Source organism: Saccostrea cucullata, unplaced genomic scaffold, assembly GCF_032062105.1.
Source record: "Saccostrea cucullata isolate Sc308-1 unplaced genomic scaffold, CSIRO_AGI_Scuc_v1 ctg6816, whole genome shotgun sequence".
In the NCBI taxonomy this organism is placed as follows: domain Eukaryota; kingdom Metazoa; phylum Mollusca; class Bivalvia; order Ostreida; family Ostreidae; genus Saccostrea; species Saccostrea cuccullata.
Genome location: NW_026928405.1, coordinates 1 through 18,856, shown reverse-complemented (window position 1 = coordinate 18,856; position 18,856 = coordinate 1). Strand labels below are relative to the sequence as shown.

Here is an 18,856-nt window from a genome sequence, read left to right as displayed (position 1 = left end):
AAAAACGTCGTGTTCGAGGTTGCGCCGCCTGGACATACTATTGCTTACAAAAACGGCACTAGTTAATTAAAAAATAAAATTTACGATTTGTGGTTTATTCTATAGATAGAGAAGATGATGTTAACTAGATATTTTAAAATTCATTGATGTGCCTAAAGCGGTTTTAATTTTATGACGCTAGTCCACGAACTTTTTGATAACCCCTCGTAAATACGGGCTGATCAAGAGATTAAATTTCAATCTCGTACCAACCCGTATTTATAGCCCGATATATGTTTTACAATGATACTTTATTACTTATATTTATATTTGTGACTTATTCATACTTTATATTTGCCTGTTGTGACTTTTAACTTGAAATGTATTATTTTTCAAACCCAAAGGCATGTATGTTATCCACTGAACGCGCGTCCATCCTTTATGACGTCACTGAGAAATTACGTCGAACGTTTTTCCATACGCCCGTCTATGACCTCTTGACCCCGTACCAGTATTTATACAGTTAAAGATATGCATTGCTTTCAGTAGTGTTATATAAAGGAAAACATTTGCAAATGTAATGCCCTGTTCACACAGAGAGTTTAATTCGCAGTAAGTTAATGCGAAGTAAACTAATGCAAATAAAACTAATGTCAATTAAATTGTGTTCACACGACAGCTAATGCAAATTCATTTTTTTTTTAATTCTACAGTGATTAACATAATTTTCCTTAGTTTTTCACTAAAAAAAAGCACAAGTACTTATGGCAGACTACCGACATGTGACATTTGACTTAATATTGCCATTACGCATGCCCAAAAAATTAATGAATTAGCCTTGCTTAGCGTTCACACGGAGCTAATGCAAAGTAATTTAATGCGCAGCAAATTAATTCGAATTAAACTAATTTGCATTAAATTCTTCGTGTGAACGTTAAGCGAAGCTAATTCGCAGTAACTTAAGTTTAATTCGAATTAAACTCTCCATGTGAACAAGGAATAAATATTTTCCTTTGTCATTCCTGTTATTCAGATAAGAATTTACAATGCAGCAATCTTTTCAGCATGTTTTATGGTGACAAAGCCCGATAAAGATTAGGATAAACCTAGATTTTTTTTAATGAAATGTAGTTAACACAGTTTTACATTTAATTGCAACTTTTACTTCTAATTCGAATAAATAAATTCCTGTGTATAGAAAATAAGAGAAAATAACCACGGGTAGACTGCTAGCTCAAAATGCATTCACACCTGCACAAAATAGGTCCATTTCTTCCCTTGAATTTACCATCCTGTAGAAAATCTCTGCCTTTAAATAAACAATTAAATAAAAAATAAAAACATAGTTTTTGAAGAGTGAATGAAGAACAAATAAGTTAACACAACTTATTTTGCTGTTATTTACAAAATGAATTTCTATGAATTACTTGATATAGATAAAGGTATGTCCAGGATAGAGAACATCATTTTTCTTCTTTACGAAGGTCCATGTTATTCCTGCACTCAGTTTGTATTCTTCGATTGTATTTTGAGCTTGATTGATCTTTGTTTAATTTAAATTTGATTTTCTTAGGATCTACATTTTATCTCTTCCATGAAAACTTTTCATATAAACACCCCCCTCCCCTTTAGACGGGGATATGGGGAGTAGAAAGTATAACTTGAAGAACAATCTTTTATATGTCTGAATTAATCCAGATTTATTCGAGAATCTGACAATATCTAATAGAAACAGATTAAGTGGAAAATATTTCTGAAATATGATTTATTTATAAAAAACGAAAAAATGAAAGTTGGAGTAAATATTACGGAGGATGTTTAGAAATAACAGTATGTGTTTTAATACCAAACATTCTTATTAATAATGAATCTTTTTATTTTTGTAAACAGACTATAGACATGGGTATTGGATGTAAATATAGTCTTGTGAAGATTTGTCTAAATTGCATTAACATTGGATTTCTTGTAAGTAAAAATAGAGATGATACATATATTTAACTTTTTTCCATATTTTTTTAAAATGCAAATTTTAAAGACTAGTTTGAAAAATGATATACACGTTTCTTAAATATAACTTTTCTTTCAAAGATTTCATAGTTTAGATCCATTTGTCTTTTTTCTTTAACATCTAACACTTGCTTTGATTTAATTTAGCTGCCCAATTAAATTATAAAATATTATTTTTAACAGAAGTAGAGAGAAAATTTAATTGTAAAGTTTTAATATTTAGATGAACAAATGATCAAATCAAATAATTTTTCAGTTGCTTGAACTCGGATTATTAATAATTGGTACCTTGATGAAGTTTGATGTGTTGTCAATTAAAGATACAAGAAAACATTGATGTAACCATCAATTGTCGCCCGGGAAATATATAAGGTAAACTATGGACATGAGTCTTAATCATTAAATCGCTTCGATATGTGTGACAAGGCATGCGTCAATTGATTAGTCGCGAATATTTGGAAAACTTATAGTCGGATAAATGTCAAACAAAAACGATACCAATTTAAACTACAATTCCTGGAGTAAATGTTGGCTGCATAAAATATAAATTGAAGTTAGACACATGCATCACCTATATTCAAAAACGTATGAATATAAAACATGTCGTTCAGAGTACGTTTTTATGCGAAAGATTTGACTTTTTTTTCGGTAAATAATAAACAATTTTATATATTAAATATGAAAAACATATATATTTTTACAGATTCACTTTCTGGAAGTAAATATATTATGTATCTTGTAATTAATAAAGGGAAAGAACATTCTGATTAACAATCTTTTCCATGTTTATTAATTTTGAATAACTGCTCCCACCCCAATCCCCATATACCAACACTTAAACTTATATGTATAGAGCAGCCCGGTCCTCCGGGCTGCAATAACAAAAGCAGTCCTTAACAGTGTTGAAGTAAAAGACTTTGACTTTGGAAACCTTGCAGACCATTTGTGGATTTTGTTTATAGCCATTGGGGTGCTATTTTTAGTGGCATCTCTCGTAGGCTTATTAGGGGCTTGCAACCAAAATAAAGCACTGCTGACAATTGTGAGTACTAACAAAACCATTGATAAACGTAATTGTAAATATCTAACAAGTGCTAATTTGAATCTATTAATATATATCGGGTGTTTATCATAGATTCGAAAATTTCACTCATTTGAGGCAGCTACGTCAGTTTATGATATTTCTGGCTTTAAAAAAAGTATGAAATACGAGGGTTGTTCGAAAAGTTCGTGGACGATGTCAATCTTCATTGTACTACTTTCAAGAAATTTAAAATAAGCTCAATATCCTGTGTAAAATTATTTGCTTTGTTGATGTATGAAGTTTCATTTCATTCGACTTAACAGAAATCAAGTTACTTCAATTTAAAATCAACATGTTTTGTACCCGCGGAACCATACTTAACGGCGATGTAACGTCAAAAACACAGCGTCAAGAATTTCTTAAAAGTACTATCCCTATACATTTTCACAGTTAAGTTCAATAATCACTTATTAAAAACCTTTTTCTAGCACTTGAAATTCATTTTTCTAATAATTGATCTCGTTGTATAATTTCCTTTGCCAATGTATTAATTTCTTTTACAACTTAGCTGTGCTTTTACAAGATCAGCAACTATGAAGCGCTATGTGTTTCTATGGCGTCCAAAATTCTTAAAGTTTTTCATCAGATAAGCCGTTTCTTCACGGATTGTCCTCGTCCCATACTGGGTCTTTGTCACTCAGTCAACATGTAAATTGCCTGTACCAATTTATAAACATATGTACGACTTAATTGTGACATATTTTTATTCCTTTAACATTTTATGGGTTTATTTAGGATTTTCCCCGAGTATAACACAAAATTGCATTGTTATCTGCTGCTCTGTAAAGTTCAACAACGTCATCATTTTTGTCGCTTTCAATGAGGACTACATATTTTTCCAAATTGATTTCTTTTCAACGAAATATTAAGCCATAATTTTGAATAAAGATCAATGTAACAGTTCTTAATTTTTAAGTCTAGGATTTTATCTGTTTTTGCTCCTTTTTACGGAGAATATGACTACAGACATTACAATATTTATTTCCTGTGTTGTCTGTAAATAACTACATTTTTCACATGCTCCGCTATCCGATTTTTTGCAGTTTAAAATTCTGCATGGGTTTGAAATTAATCATGATACATGAATTTTTTTATACAAATCATTTGGATTTCTTGTGAAAATATTTCTACCAAATTGAGTTTTCATATGACGTTAAATAAAAAAGATATGACACGAGTCCACGAAATTTTCGAACAACCCTCGTATAAGTAAACGATACAAAATATGAGCGAAGCAAACAAGGGACTACAAAGTACAAGAGGTAGTATTGGGTGCCATGGAGGAGGGACCATCCCATGCCGACTGGCCATACCCGCCATGTGTTTCCTGTCAGGATCGGCAAAAAAAATCTTTCTGGACTTTTAAAAGAAAGTTTAAATCCCAGCAAAGCATATACATGTACTAAACAACTGCTTGTGCTATATGCACATATTAAGTAAGGAGAAAAAGAATATTTCTTTTAAAAAGATGAATTTCATGATTTTTCATCAAGAGTTTAGTCATTAGATTATTTTAGTAGATCGTGATTACTCATTTACCTATGTGGCATCAACCAATCTAGCAGTATTCTGACATTGTTTTAATTAATAAATAACTTCTTAATTCCAACGATTCAAAGAAAAACTGCAGCTAGTACGAAATTTTTCACAATGCTATTTGAATCAAAGCATAAAATAGTTACAGTAACTGTTTAATTGTCTTTTCAAAGTTTTCTGTACCTCTTATATCTCTTGCTAATATTTAGCTCACCTGAGCCGAAGGCGAAAGCGAGCTTTTCTGATCACATTTGGTCCGACGTCCGTCCATCCGTCTGTCCGTCTATAAACTTTTCACATTTTTGACTTCTTCTCAAGAACCACTGGGTCAATTTTAACCAACCATGGCACAAACATCCATGGTTAAAGAGGGGTTTAAATTGTAAAAGTCCCCTGACAAGGGGAAATAATAAAGAAAATACAAAAATAGGGTTGTCATTAAAAAATCTTCTTCTGGAGATCCACTGGGCCAGAAAAGCTGAAGCTTATATGGAGGCATCCCGGGGTAGTGTAGATTCTAAATTGTTCAAATCATCGCCCCCGTGGTAAGGGCGGGGTCACAATGGGGAATCCAAGTTTTACAAAGGAATATATAGGAATTTTTTTTAAAAAATCTTCTCAAGAACCACTTTACCAGAAAAGCTGAAACTTATGCGGAAGAATTTGTGGGTAGTGTAAATTCTATTGTGTTCAAATCATGACCCCTGGAGGTATGACAGATCCAAAATAGGGAGCCAAACTTTTACATTGAAGTAAAAAAAACAGCGTTGTCAAAGCTACTCAGGTGAGCGATGTGACCCATGGGTCTCTTGTTTCTATTTATCGAAAAAATAAGGATTTTGTATATAAAAACAAGCACTGTTTTTATTTTAAAGTATATTCTGCAATTTTTACTTTTGATGCGTTATGCAGTTGAATTTAATATTCATGTGTGGTGAGGTATAACTTAAGGAAGACCGACTCTCTGATAATAAGATATATACTAACAGTACTCATAATTTACTTTACTATAGTTTAATCATTGAGACATCTCAGAAGATTTCATTAATTCTAACATTTGAAAAAAATCATTGCCTTCTATGTCCAATGCCTATATATTTAAATAGTTTTATTATAAAAACAAACGTTTAGATTAAATACCTAAAAAATTGAACAAGCTCTACCTTTTCAGGACAATTTTGAAAATGGTCTAACTTTTTAGTATCAAATGTAGAATTGTAATAGTACATGTATAATATTTTTTATTATGAAAAAAATATTTATAATAATAACAAAGATAGATAACTCTTGAAAGCTGATGTATTCTTTCCTCACCCAAAAATATAGCATTGTTGTATTCTGACTAAAAAAGAAACGTTACATTTATTTTTTTTTAATTTTATAGGTATGATATTAAATATTAATGTTATATACACCTTTTTTCTAATTTAATGCTATTATAAAAACTGTTCTTCCTATTCTTTCATTGTTTCATATTTTGATCTAAAAAAAATATACAAAAATAAGCAGCACTTTACACCTCCCTATTTATGTCTATAACCAATCTATCATTTGATACTAATGTTGTAGCCTTTGATTAAAATCAATGTTTGTCAGTGTAAAGAAACTTTTATATATTTAGAGTAGAGGGTCATTAGTCCTCAATTACCGGAGCACTTGAAATATTTGGCGCTATAAAATTTAACTTTTCTAATGCATTACATAATCATGCAGTTGGAGTAAAATTCCATTATATATTTTTGTTGATTATATTAAAGCTTGAATTAATTTTATATCACTATAAATTTTGAATTTGAATAGTAAAAGCAAATAATATTTTTTTTACATTACAGTATGTAGTTTTAGTTTTGGTGTTATCTGTGATAACAATAGTCGGAATTGTCCTGTGGCTTATTTTGAAGGATGAAGTAAGTCTATGTTTACTTAGTCCTGTAGTTATATTCACATAATTTATTTGTATAAAGAAAAATAAGTCTACATAATATTTGTATCTGTTATGTATATCTTATCTTCTCTATTCCACAAGCCTTGGAAAGAAAAAGTAAATAAAAACATTGCATACTACTCTTTATCGTAGCTTGTTCCATTGTTGTCATATCAAATTCTACTTTAATATCGTCTATCTTTTAGAGTAATCGTTTTGTCTTTTCAAGAGTAGCATGTCTGCAATCTTTTATAATCATCGAATTCTTTTGCTTAGTAAAATATCAAACTTGCTGTACAACAAATTTTCTCTAAAATCTGTAACAATGGTGGAAATGAACGATTAAGACCTGAAAATACAAACTACATATAATTTCAAAGAGTAAAAGTGAAGGAGCAAAAAACCTTTATGTTGAGGTCTAACAATGATAATAAAAATTATTGTATCCGAGTCTTAATGTAATCGGTTTGTAAAAAGTTAATGTTTCTTTTAATGAACAAAGACAATGAAAGTTATTTACGATGTAAGGCATCCTATTGTAAACTCCATCATTCATCATGTATGGATTTGAGGGGGCGGGTTTTGAAAATTTTTGTCTTAAAGAATATTATTTCAGTTAGTGTTTTGTTAACCACGGAACTTTTGGTCTTACCCTTTGAGTAACTTTACTAAACATTACTGTATTTTTCCTCTAAAAAAAATGATGGTTATTGCTTTCAACAGTATATTCCATAATATACGCATACTTTGAATGATTATCTACATGTATGCTTATTTTAACAGATTGAGTCAGATTTCAAAGCTCGATTAGTTAAAATCTAAGAACTTTGTGAATGATTCAATAAGTAATGGAAATGACATCTCAAATGGATGGAATATGATGTTTGTGTCGGTAAGTATGTCTTATATATTTTCTAATATTTCGTGGTTTTGATATCACATAAACGCTATATCTAAAATGCACTTATTTGATCATAATCAGTGTGTTTCTGTCTTATTTGGTGAAAGAAGGATATAGAGATAACGAACAGTAACGAAGGGAAAAGGATAAATATTCTTCAATGGGAAGTTTAGGAAAAGCATAAATATCCTTCAATGGCTGCATGTTTGGATAACTTAATTTCTGTTTATTTTTTATTGTTAATCAGTTTTCAGTATTTTTCGCAATGTATGAATTTCTATTTTGTATTTTTTGTATAATGACCTTATTAACAAATACAATTTACTATTGAGTCAAATTCTAACTGACGTTTTCATACTAATTGTTAGACCATAATTTATACTGTAAACCAAGTATTATACGCGTGCGATAAATATCCGCGAGTTCCGCGAGTAACCTCTGCTCGCGGATATTTATCGTCGCGAACCAGTTGTTCATTTTCCCATGTTACGATTAGAGTTATTTGCCCTTTTTTGAATACCGATCCCGACGGTTCAATAAGTAATCTTTTGTGTTCTAAAAGCAGTTGAAATTTAATTGCAAACATTCAGAAAAAATATATAAACGAATGGCAAATCTAAAACTATTTGTCTAAAAATGATTCAAATGTCAATAATTTTTTCAGCTTGTGTTATCATTGTTCATTATTGTCACAGACGAGTTAGAGATAGCCTGGTTAATTACGACTAATTATAGCCCAGTCCTGCGCCAGCCCAACCATTTATAATAATTGCCCTATGGCTATGTAGATCTTGTAAAGTGTCAATTATCCAATTAGCATGACGAACTTTTACACTTGAGAGTTTGAAATAAACTTAATTTAATCTCCTCGATTTTTTTTTTTACCCCGATTTTCATTCGAGCGTCGTGAATAATGCGTAAGAAGTGTACTCATAGTAACATTTTACCTACTTCAGGTGCGGATATAAGATTTTAAATGGACGCAATGCACACAGAATGTCTTGAATGATAATGCGTAAGCAGTAATCACGGTAGCATTTTACGTAGTTTATGGGCGGATATAAAATTTTAATTTGATACAAAAAATACTTGTGGAAATAAAAAAAAATATGATCCCTTGTTCGCGGAAATAAATCGTCGCGGATTAGTTCTCTAGCGGTCAGTCGCGAATAAAAAATGACGCGTATAATAATTGGTTTACAGTACACTGAATTGACGACGGATTTTCCCGTTATTTCCCGATTATGACAAAGGGCACACGACTGGTATGACTAGTCGGCAGGGATACATAGTCCTCCATGGCACCTGATCCCACCTCCGATGTTTTGGAGGTCTGTGTTTCCTCTGCTCCTTTTTTGTATTATTTAATGGACTTTTGATCTTGACTACGGTTCGTTATCTTCATATGTTTCATTAGAAGAATTTTTATTTCAAACTAAAACTCGAGTTATTATAAATCAAAATTAGAAAAAATTCAAAAATTTCTGAGTATGTTATATTTAAAAGCACATAGATTTGTTATTCTATTACAATGAATGAATCGAGCGACGTCACTGATTTCAAACTGAAACAAAGAACAAAATTGTAGTTTTTTCCTTTGCCTATTCCTTTGCCAGCTTACGTACTCACCCTTGCTTAAATGATTGCAGTTGGACTGTTGCGCTGTCAACCCCGTGAACACAACCACAAACAATTTTGACAACACTCCATGGTGTACCACCAGCGGGGAATGTCAGCAGACAAATGCTGAGATTCCCAAGACTTGTTGTAAAGGAGTAACCAAAACCAACTATACGTCTGCGCCATCAACGTGTTTCTTCAATTTGAATCCTGGATCATATATCACAAAGGTACTTCACTCAAACACTTAAATATAATTTAATAATGTTTGTATTCTAGCCACTTATTGTTTAATGTCAAAAATGAACACAAACTCTGCATAACTTGGTTTGGTATGAGTACTCACCCCTCTGAAAACCAGCTGAATCATCTGTATCTATTCCAGTCCTCACCATTTATGGAACATTGCACATTAAATAAATGTACCTTTCATTTCGAACGGAAACTCGATCCTACCACATGTAAACAAACAACAGGACGGCTGTGCTTAGATATCATTTTCTAGATCCCCACACTTCCCATCACTTCCTTTACTATGGTTGTTTTATTGAGAGGCATAATTAAAGTAATAACAAGTAATAACACTTCCCATCACTTCCTTTACTATGGTTGTTTTATTGAGAGGCATAATTAAAGTAATAAAAAGCAATGACATTCTGCACCTGTAGTTGTTTAATGATTTTAAAATTTAATTATAAAAGAATGACTAATTCTTGGCCAAATTATTCGATATAACCTGCATGGTTTGGATCAGTTTACACTTTATAATCTACCTCGCAAATTATTTAATGTACAGTGACCAAAACCAGGTTATACTCAAATAATTTGCACAGGAATTTGAGTAACTTCTCAAGAAAACAGTTAATAATCGCACAAAGACTCCTGGGACATATAACACAAAGAACTGTACACTACATGTATAAAGAAAAGAAATAGTTAAATTCTGTAGACAGTAGGAATTGTTAACAAGGCAATTAAACAAAACAATTTTTTTCTCTATGAATTTGGTGGGATATATATTTTGCAGCACCCCTTTGATATGAATAAGCTGTTTGTATCCCGCTGTTTTCCCTCTATAACATTGTCATTTTTTGCGGCAAAGGATTACAAAATACATTTTTATATTTTCACAGGGATGTTACCAAGCGATAAGGGAATTTTTGAAGGAAAATATCACATCTAAATCTCCTGTTGTTCTTGCAGTTGGGATCATAATTTTTCTTGTTGAGGTAATACAGTTTAAAAAGGAATATTAATATTATGCTTAAAGCCTATACATAATTTCTATCGGTGTACGTAATGTCACTCTGATATAAAATTTTGTCTCACTGTTTTACAGAATTAGTAGCCTTTGTGTTGTCATTTTGCAAATTCTGTTTTTACGCAATAGGATAGATATACCAATTCCAAAATGTTTCTTTAGTATTAAATAGTAGACTTTTAAAAATATGACTGTATTTGTCTTTCACTTCTGATGTATAGTTTTATTTTTCAAAATTTTCAGGTTCTTTCAGTGATAACTTCTGTTGCATTATGCAGACAATCTTTCAAGGATTAAGAAGTATATGTATATACAATTGGCACTCAATTGTTATCCATATCTGACATTTGCATGCAAAAGATGGTAATAGATTTGCATAATATTCATTTAAGAGTTTATTCTCTATAAGATCCTTTTTTAGCTTACATTAAAATTACTTGGAATTAAATTTTGTGGATTTTTAACCTCTAAATTTTATGATGCTATTGTTTTATTATCGAAAGTGATCAAAAAATAAAAAAAATGGGGACGTTGTTTCAAATTTTATAGGTCATAAACATATGCTAAAATGATATCTTTATAAATGTATTAATGAGCTTAAGAATATTTATATACTTCCATTCATCTATACATGTATATAAGTATTCATATTTTCCTTATCTGTAATGAAATTTACAAAATGCACGATATGATGCTTATCAATATCAAAATGTTATTTTTCTTGATTAATCATTTTTTACATATTTGCATTGTTATTATTTATTGTCAATACACATACGCTGTTTATTTGCACAAAAAGATACATATATAAGAAATGCAATATCGATATTAAATAACTTCGAACTTTCAAAGATTTTAATAAATAATAGACAATTAATTGGATCTTTTTGTAATTTAATAAACATAAAGTTATTGATAAATACAACAAAGTAAGCTAAAATGACAATTTTAAGGGAAAAAACATATGGAGATACCGAACAGTATTCAGGTTCAAAAATCTATAAAACCAATACAAAACAGGAGCAGAGCAAACACGAACCTCCGAAACATCAGAGGCGGTATCAGTTGCCGTGGAGGAGTTAGCATCCCCTGTTGAACAGTCACACCAGTCGTGCATGTGCTAATCAGGAAATATCGGAAAACATCCGTTGACAATTGAGTGTGAATATGATGCCCAAACAATCAGTTTGAGCAATGTCACTAAGTGTTTTACTCAGTGATACTGGTAAATTGTATTCGCTAACAATGTCATTGTATCCATCATAAGACTTACAAAATAAAGGCTTTAAAAGAGACTGCTGATATTCTGGTTTAAGAAAAAATTCTTGAATAACTTACAAGTACCTCGTTTTAAAAATTGTTTATACGTAGTTCATGCTTTTTGTGATTCAAATCAACTGAAAGATATGAACCCCATGCGCAGGTTATGCTGCATAAATAAGGGAATCTGACAATTTAAAGGTTTAAATTATCTCGTTTGTCATTAAGCTTCTTTGTTAGATAATCATTTATGTCTTTTGCAAGAAAAATATCTAAATATGACACAGATGTTTCAGATTCTAATTACACATACAAGTACTCTGAAATTGATATTAAAAGATGCTTGGGTTTCTGGTTGACAATATCTGTGGTTTTGAAGACCATCCAGTATATCAGTTCACATGAGTACCAACTGCGACCCATTATTAGCAGAATTTGACCAAAATCATAAACGTTAAAAGAAAAAATACTTGCGCGGACTTCTACTCGGCATTTAGATTATCAACGACGTATCGTTGTTTAACAATGGTTGTTTCAGCATCCCCGTTTAAACTCATCATTTCGTATGTTCTACAATGATATAATGATCTCGGCAGAAAATGCTGACTCCTTTAAGTATTTCTAATGTTTTGAATGTCCATTTTCGCTCCGCTCTTGTAATGTTTAATGGGGCTTTTGAGCTCAAATACTGTTTGTTATCTCCACATATATAATTCAATTTTTATCTAATAAAAGTTTGATATTTTGCTTGAAAAAGACGTTAATGGGAATCTAACAAGCAAGCTTTGAAATAAACATAAAGACTTGCTTTTCGCTCGTCAGCTTACTTATGCAGCAATATATACCTTAATCACTTGCATACGGAGTATATATATCTCAGTTGATTCGATACGCAAGAGCATGCTCTAAGTATGAACAATTTTTAAAACGAGGAAAATTATTGAAAAACAAATTGGTGAAACAAGAAAATCTGCAGTCTAGTTTAAAGTTATCACTTAAGTAAGCTAGATTGTTGATACAATGACCATGTCAGCACATACAGAGCACACGGAGTTTTTGATAGGTCGACCACGGATGCTCACTCCTCCATGGCTCTTGATCTCACCTCTGATGTTTTGGGGGTCTGTGATTGCTCGATTCCTATTTTGTATTGTTTCATGGACTTTTGATTTGAGCTTGAATACTGTTTTTGTATCAATATGTTGATGTCACTTGCGGTGCTAAGGATATAACCATGGATTTCCTCCTGTATTTCAATAAAAAATAAACGTTTTCATTTGTGGACTTCTACTTTCCATATAAATGTATATACATGTATAAGGAATGAATGTTTACTTTGTTTTGGGATGACAATGACATCAACAAATGAACATTCTGACATACCCAAACACAAATGGGTGCAAAAATTATGTAAAGTTTTCTGCTGATAATTTATGTGTTATTGCTACTGATTCTCAAGTCATAATATGACTTGCACAATGTAAAATACGTCATTTTGCATTCATTTACCCTTTGTGTGAAGAATATTCTTGATATAAACACATGTTTTATATGCTTTTGCAAAATATAAAACAGATGTGTCACATTCTGTATTGTCTTTTATCTCAGGTTCATCAATATATATATATATATATATATATATATATATATATATATATATATATATATATATATATATATATATATATATATATATATATATATTATAATGTATATATGGACATAAGTATGGTCCTGGGAATAATCCTATGTTAATTGAAAATACATTGTCGATACATCTAAATGTAGAAATTGAAAGCCACAGCAAGTATTTTCTTCTTTTCACGTATAAGATTATGGGATAATTCTGCTTCATATTAATACAAAAATAGGTCTGATAATAACAGGGGCACAATGGGTACCAATAGGAAATCAAATTGTTGGAAAGTCTGTCTCTAAAAAACATATAGATATTGTCAATCAGAAACTCAATCTTCTTTTTTTAATATCAATTTCAGAGTACTCGTGTGTACAATCAGAATCAAGTATGTCATCTTAATAAATTTGTAGAAAATAGAAAGGGCTGAGAAATATCCCATGTGTATTCTAAAGAAAATTTTGTCTCCAGAAGAGAAAAAAGAATTAAAAGGATGACCGCACCAATATTTGCTGGTCCAGTCTGATGAAATGTATGGAAATAACGAACAGCATTCAAGCTAAAAAGTCCATAAAAATACAAAGTAGAAGCAGAGCAAACATGGACCTCCAAAACATGGGATCAGGTGTCAAGGAGTGAGCATCCCCTGCCGACCGGTCACACCCGCCGTCTGTTCCTTGTCATGATCGCGAAATAACGAAAGAATCTGTCGCCAATACAGTGAATAAGTAAAACAGACTAACAATTAGTATGAAAGACGTAAGTCAGCATAACATGCTGACATAATCATTGTATCGACCATAGAACTTACAAAATGTCGACTTAAAAGGAGACCGCTGATATTCTTCTTTCATCAACTTTTTTTCTATAATTTACCTCGTTTTAGAAACAGTTCATACGTAGAGCATGCTCTTGTGTATCGAATCAACTGAGATCTATATAAAACCCGTATGCAGGTGATTAAGTATTTTGCTGCATAAGTAAGGGACGTAAAGTCATCACGTTTATCATATAGCTTGGTTGTTAGATTACCATTAATGTCTTTTCAAGTAAAATATCCATGTATGAAACAGAAGTGTCGGACTCTGTGGTATCTTTTATATTAATAGCTTAAATTTCCCAAATATTAATCCAGCGTAGTATAAAACTTCGATCATCTCAAAGGAAGATTTTTTTTTTCAAAATCTTATGTCACTTAAAATAAACTACCATCAAACAAATTTTACTGTGGTGTGTTGGAGATCAATTCAACAATCTGACAGGATGTCTAGGGTCCCTCTTCAGCCTATATGTTTGCAGACTTATTTTTATAATGGAATGAAGAAGACTTTTTAAAAACATGACAAAATAAATGCCAAAAAGTAAGTAGAACTAAATATTAATAATTCCTTGAATGCGCAAGTATATGTTCGATAACAATTTGTAACGATTTGTAAACAAATTCATTAGGTCGAATGCTATCTAACGTCTTCACATATAATTGCCTACAGATTTTCATTGTGATAACATGATAAAAGGGCGGGTGTGACCCATTGACGGGGGAATCTTACTCCTCCCTAACTTCTGATCCTACAACAGATGTTTTCTTGTTTTCTGTTCTCTGTACCTGATTTGTTTTGCCTTTCATTGAAATTTGATTATTTTCATACATATTATTAGAGACTTAAACTCAATATGGATGTATTAGCGGAATACTAGTAGCACTCAGAAGATAAGGAGTAAAACCTTTATTAATAATGAATTTTGACAATAAAATGCGTCGACCGCGTAATATGATCGTATGCTTTAAAGTAGTTAATAGAGACCTTATGGGTGGATTCGAATCTGACTGTGACGTGGAGACCAGTTCATTAATTACCGCTAGATGAGACCTTGTAAATCAATATCCCGCATCGCAGTAGTTGCTGGCACGAAAAAAACCTCTCTCACTGCTCAATGATCCTAAGTGTCGAGCATAGAAGAATAGCTCTCTAACGGCAAATGGTGGCGTCTCCATAGACGTGAACAATTCGAGAGGGACGATAAAAACAATGAATCAATCAATGAAATACCGAAGCAATCAAATGTGAAGTAATAATGTATGTCAACCACCTTGAATTGACCGTCACATAGAACATAGCAATCTATCATTATATCAGCTTTAGCAGTGTATCAACAAACATTTTGAGAATATTGTTTAGCATTTCAAGTCCCCTACCGGAATGTTAAAAGTTGAAAATGCCATGATTTAGTCAATAATGAATTAAGCGAAATGAAATGCAACTTAACCTTTAAGTCCTCAAAATAATCGCACATATTAAAAAACAGTTAATATCTGCAAGCGTTTAGAAAAAAAGAAACAGACTATTGAAATCGAAAAGGTCAATGAGGCCAAAGGAAATGCATAAAGACTCAAACATGCCAAAATTCTGCTTAATATTTGCAAAGGTATAGAAAAAAAATTAGAAAACCAAGTGGAACAAACTGACAGAAAGACAGAAGAACAGTCGAACGAACGGTAGACAGATGGATGGAAAGACACGTATTAAGCCTATAAAGTCCCCTCCCATACCGGTAGCGGACTTAAATGTAATGGAATACGATTTTTTTTTACCTAAACACTTTTATTTCACTTTCAAAAAGTATTTATTTTAAATAATGCAAAATTTATATCTAACTATAAACACTTCAATTAGTAGCCTGACTCCAATTTAAAGGATTGATAATCTTTAAATCATAGGCATTGAAATAAAATGTTTTTTTTTTTTTTTTGCTAACTTGCTCACGATGCAAGTGATTGTTTACAATTAAAGTGTGGTTGTGCACGGTAATAAAACGTCCAATGAAATCTACCTTGAAGAAATATTTCCGAATGCTAGATTACGCAACCATTAGTTAAGAAGTACCTGCCCGGGATTTAACACTGTCACCAGGTAAATGTTTATTATATTAGGATTTCAAGTCTTGTATTTGATAATTGCCGCTTCTTAGAAAAAAGAAAAATTATTTACTTAGCCTTGTGTACATGTTTGTGTGAAATTAGTGTGTCTAGGAAATATTACTTCAGTCTGTAGAAAATAATGCTTTTTGGCAAATTATTCAGTATGTATGACTTTAAGCTTACAAACCTTAGATTTTTAAAAAATTGATAATGGATTTAGATTTAGGAATATACTTTTTAAAGTAGTAATTAAAAGAAGATAATTTAAAAGAATTGTTGTTGAAGAAAAAGAAAACCCTCTTTTTTCCTAAAATATAAATTGTGTAATCAAATTGATATAATAGCATATAGAGATTCAGAATTTCAGGGTCAGGTATTTGAAAAAAGCTGGTCTGCTTGACTCAAATATTGTTTTCATTTTAAATTCAGGGTTAGGTATTGGAAATACACCTTGTCAGGTTCTTCAAAAGATCATATCTGTTATCTTTTCTTTCTGTTTATTACGGATCAGTCAATATCAATCTACCTTTCATATGCACTGCCAATGCAGCGCTACCCTTAGTTTTTAATAAACAAGGTGTTGTTGAAGCTAAAATTAGTGTTGGCAACGAGTACCCGGTTAACCGGTTAACCGTCGAACGTTGCGAGTATCGGTTAGTAAAACTGCTATTCGGTTACTCGGATAAAATAAATTCTACATAGTAAAGGCATAGAAAATGATTGTTTTATAATTTAAAAATGTATACTAACTTACACATTTCCCTAATTTTAGGTACCGTTAGACTTGATCTAGTGGATGATTGTAGTGAATCAATTTGTTTTGATTAGTTTTCACAGTTTATATAATTGATAGCTTTGATTGCTTGGGGTATACGTATTTTGAAGGCCTGAGTTATAATGATCTCATTTGATAATTTAACGAGATGCCGCCGCAGACATAATAAGCTTGGAGTTGTAACAAAAGAGCAGCTGATTCAAAATCTGTTAAATCACCTACTAAGCTTAATTTATTCGGAAACCAGCGGTTTACTGGACACTCCACATATTAACTATTAATTATGGAGTATGTAAATAATTATTCTCCTTGACTGCGACATATTTCGGGGGCTGAAAAAGAAAGTGTAAAATTGTGATTGACGATGACGTATTTATTTGTCTTCTTTGTGTGTCGAATTCCCTATTAATTTTCTTTATTTTAAAATCGTAAATCTTTGACGATATCGTATGTGTGTATTGTAAATATAATGTCCTTATACAGTTTATTTTGGCTTTACTACTACCGATAAGTATAGAATAAGATAAATAATAGATATTGATAAATTTACCAAATATCATCCGAGTAACCGGGTACTCGATCGGAAGATGAAGCGAGTAACCGGTTACTAAAAATTGTCCGATTTGCCAACACTAGCTAAAATGGTATTATGCAATAGTTCCGTATCTGATTTGAAATTGAGGTTAGAACAGGTCAGGAACAGCAATATTAATGAATTTAAACAGTTTATAGACTTTTTGTACTTTCTAGTAATTTTTTCTGAACCAATACTCAGTATTAGAAATATCGTTAAAAGTTTCCATTTGCTTAGCATGCAAAAGAGCAGTATGCAATGAATATTATACAATTATGGACTCTTTTGGTGTTGAATATGGTTTATTATTCACCAGAAAAATATTCATATTGACCGAGGCGACATTTATGGAGATAGTGAATAAAATTCAGTGTCAAAGATTCTTTAAACAGTACAAAATCTTAGCAGAGCAATCACGGACCTTCAAAACATTAGAGTTGGGATTGGGTGCCATAAAGAAGTGTGTATTTCCTGCCGACCGGTCACGCCCACCGTTTGCTCCTTATCATGAAAAAGACGGAAAATTCAGTAAATAATTCAGAATGTAAATAATGGCCTAACAATTCGTATGAAAAACGTCGGTCAGCATTAGCTTAATGATAGATAGCAGTTGCTGACAAAATCATTGTCTTGGACATGATGACAGTAAATGAGACTGTTGATATTCATGTTTGATCAACGTGTACTGAATAACAAATCATGCAAAAGATGTAATTCCTGTATGTAAATTATAAAAGTATATTGCTGCCTTAGTGAGGAAGTTGACAATTATAAAGATATGGTCATCTTGCTTATCATAAAGCTTTGTTGTTAGGTCAATATGAACGTCTTGTTCAAGTGAAAAACTCCCCAAGTACATGTATATGAATGTAGAAAATAGTGTTATTGAATTTGGAAAATTGTGTTATGATTTTAATTTTCTTCATTTTTTAAAGCGTTTAAAAATTCATTACTGTTCAACAATTTTCGTAAATATTATTGTAAGGTACGTCTGAAAGTGGCTTGGTAAAACCTTTATCACAACCCGCTCCTTTAAATTATTTGGAATGTAAAGTATCTAGTATATTCATTTTTCTTTTGGATATTTGGAATGTTTAAATTTATGATTTTTGTAATGAATGCTAAATATTGTCTATTTCTATTACAAAAGTACGCTATTTGCATATCTGGAATAATCAACCGCAGAGTCAAATTTCAGTTAAAATGCAAAATAAATACTTAGCACAACCTTACGATGAAAAAAGGTTGTCTGATTTGTCAGGTGCGCTAGTATATATCGATCGTGCAATCTATCTTATATAATTTTCTTTCTAGATATGAAAGGCATTTAATGCATGATATTAGTATATTGACATTCGGCGCGGTGTAATCTACCACGG

The 18,856-nt window shown here is 31.5% G+C and overlaps 1 protein-coding gene across 1 annotated transcript; it reads left to right on the top strand.

Moving 5' to 3' along the window:
• The first annotated feature begins 2,869 nt into the window (after positions 1–2,869).
• On the top strand, positions 2,870–10,829 carry LOC134277470 (uncharacterized). Its single transcript, XM_062759800.1, has 6 exons — positions 2,870–3,028; positions 6,439–6,513; positions 7,314–7,422; positions 9,081–9,281; positions 10,185–10,280; positions 10,556–10,829. Exons 3-6 carry the CDS (start codon positions 7,408–7,410, stop codon positions 10,607–10,609), a joined length of 366 nt encoding a protein of 121 aa, XP_062615784.1. The 5' UTR covers positions 2,870–3,028; positions 6,439–6,513; positions 7,314–7,407; the 3' UTR covers positions 10,610–10,829.
• The last annotated feature ends 8,027 nt before the right edge of the window (positions 10,830–18,856 follow it).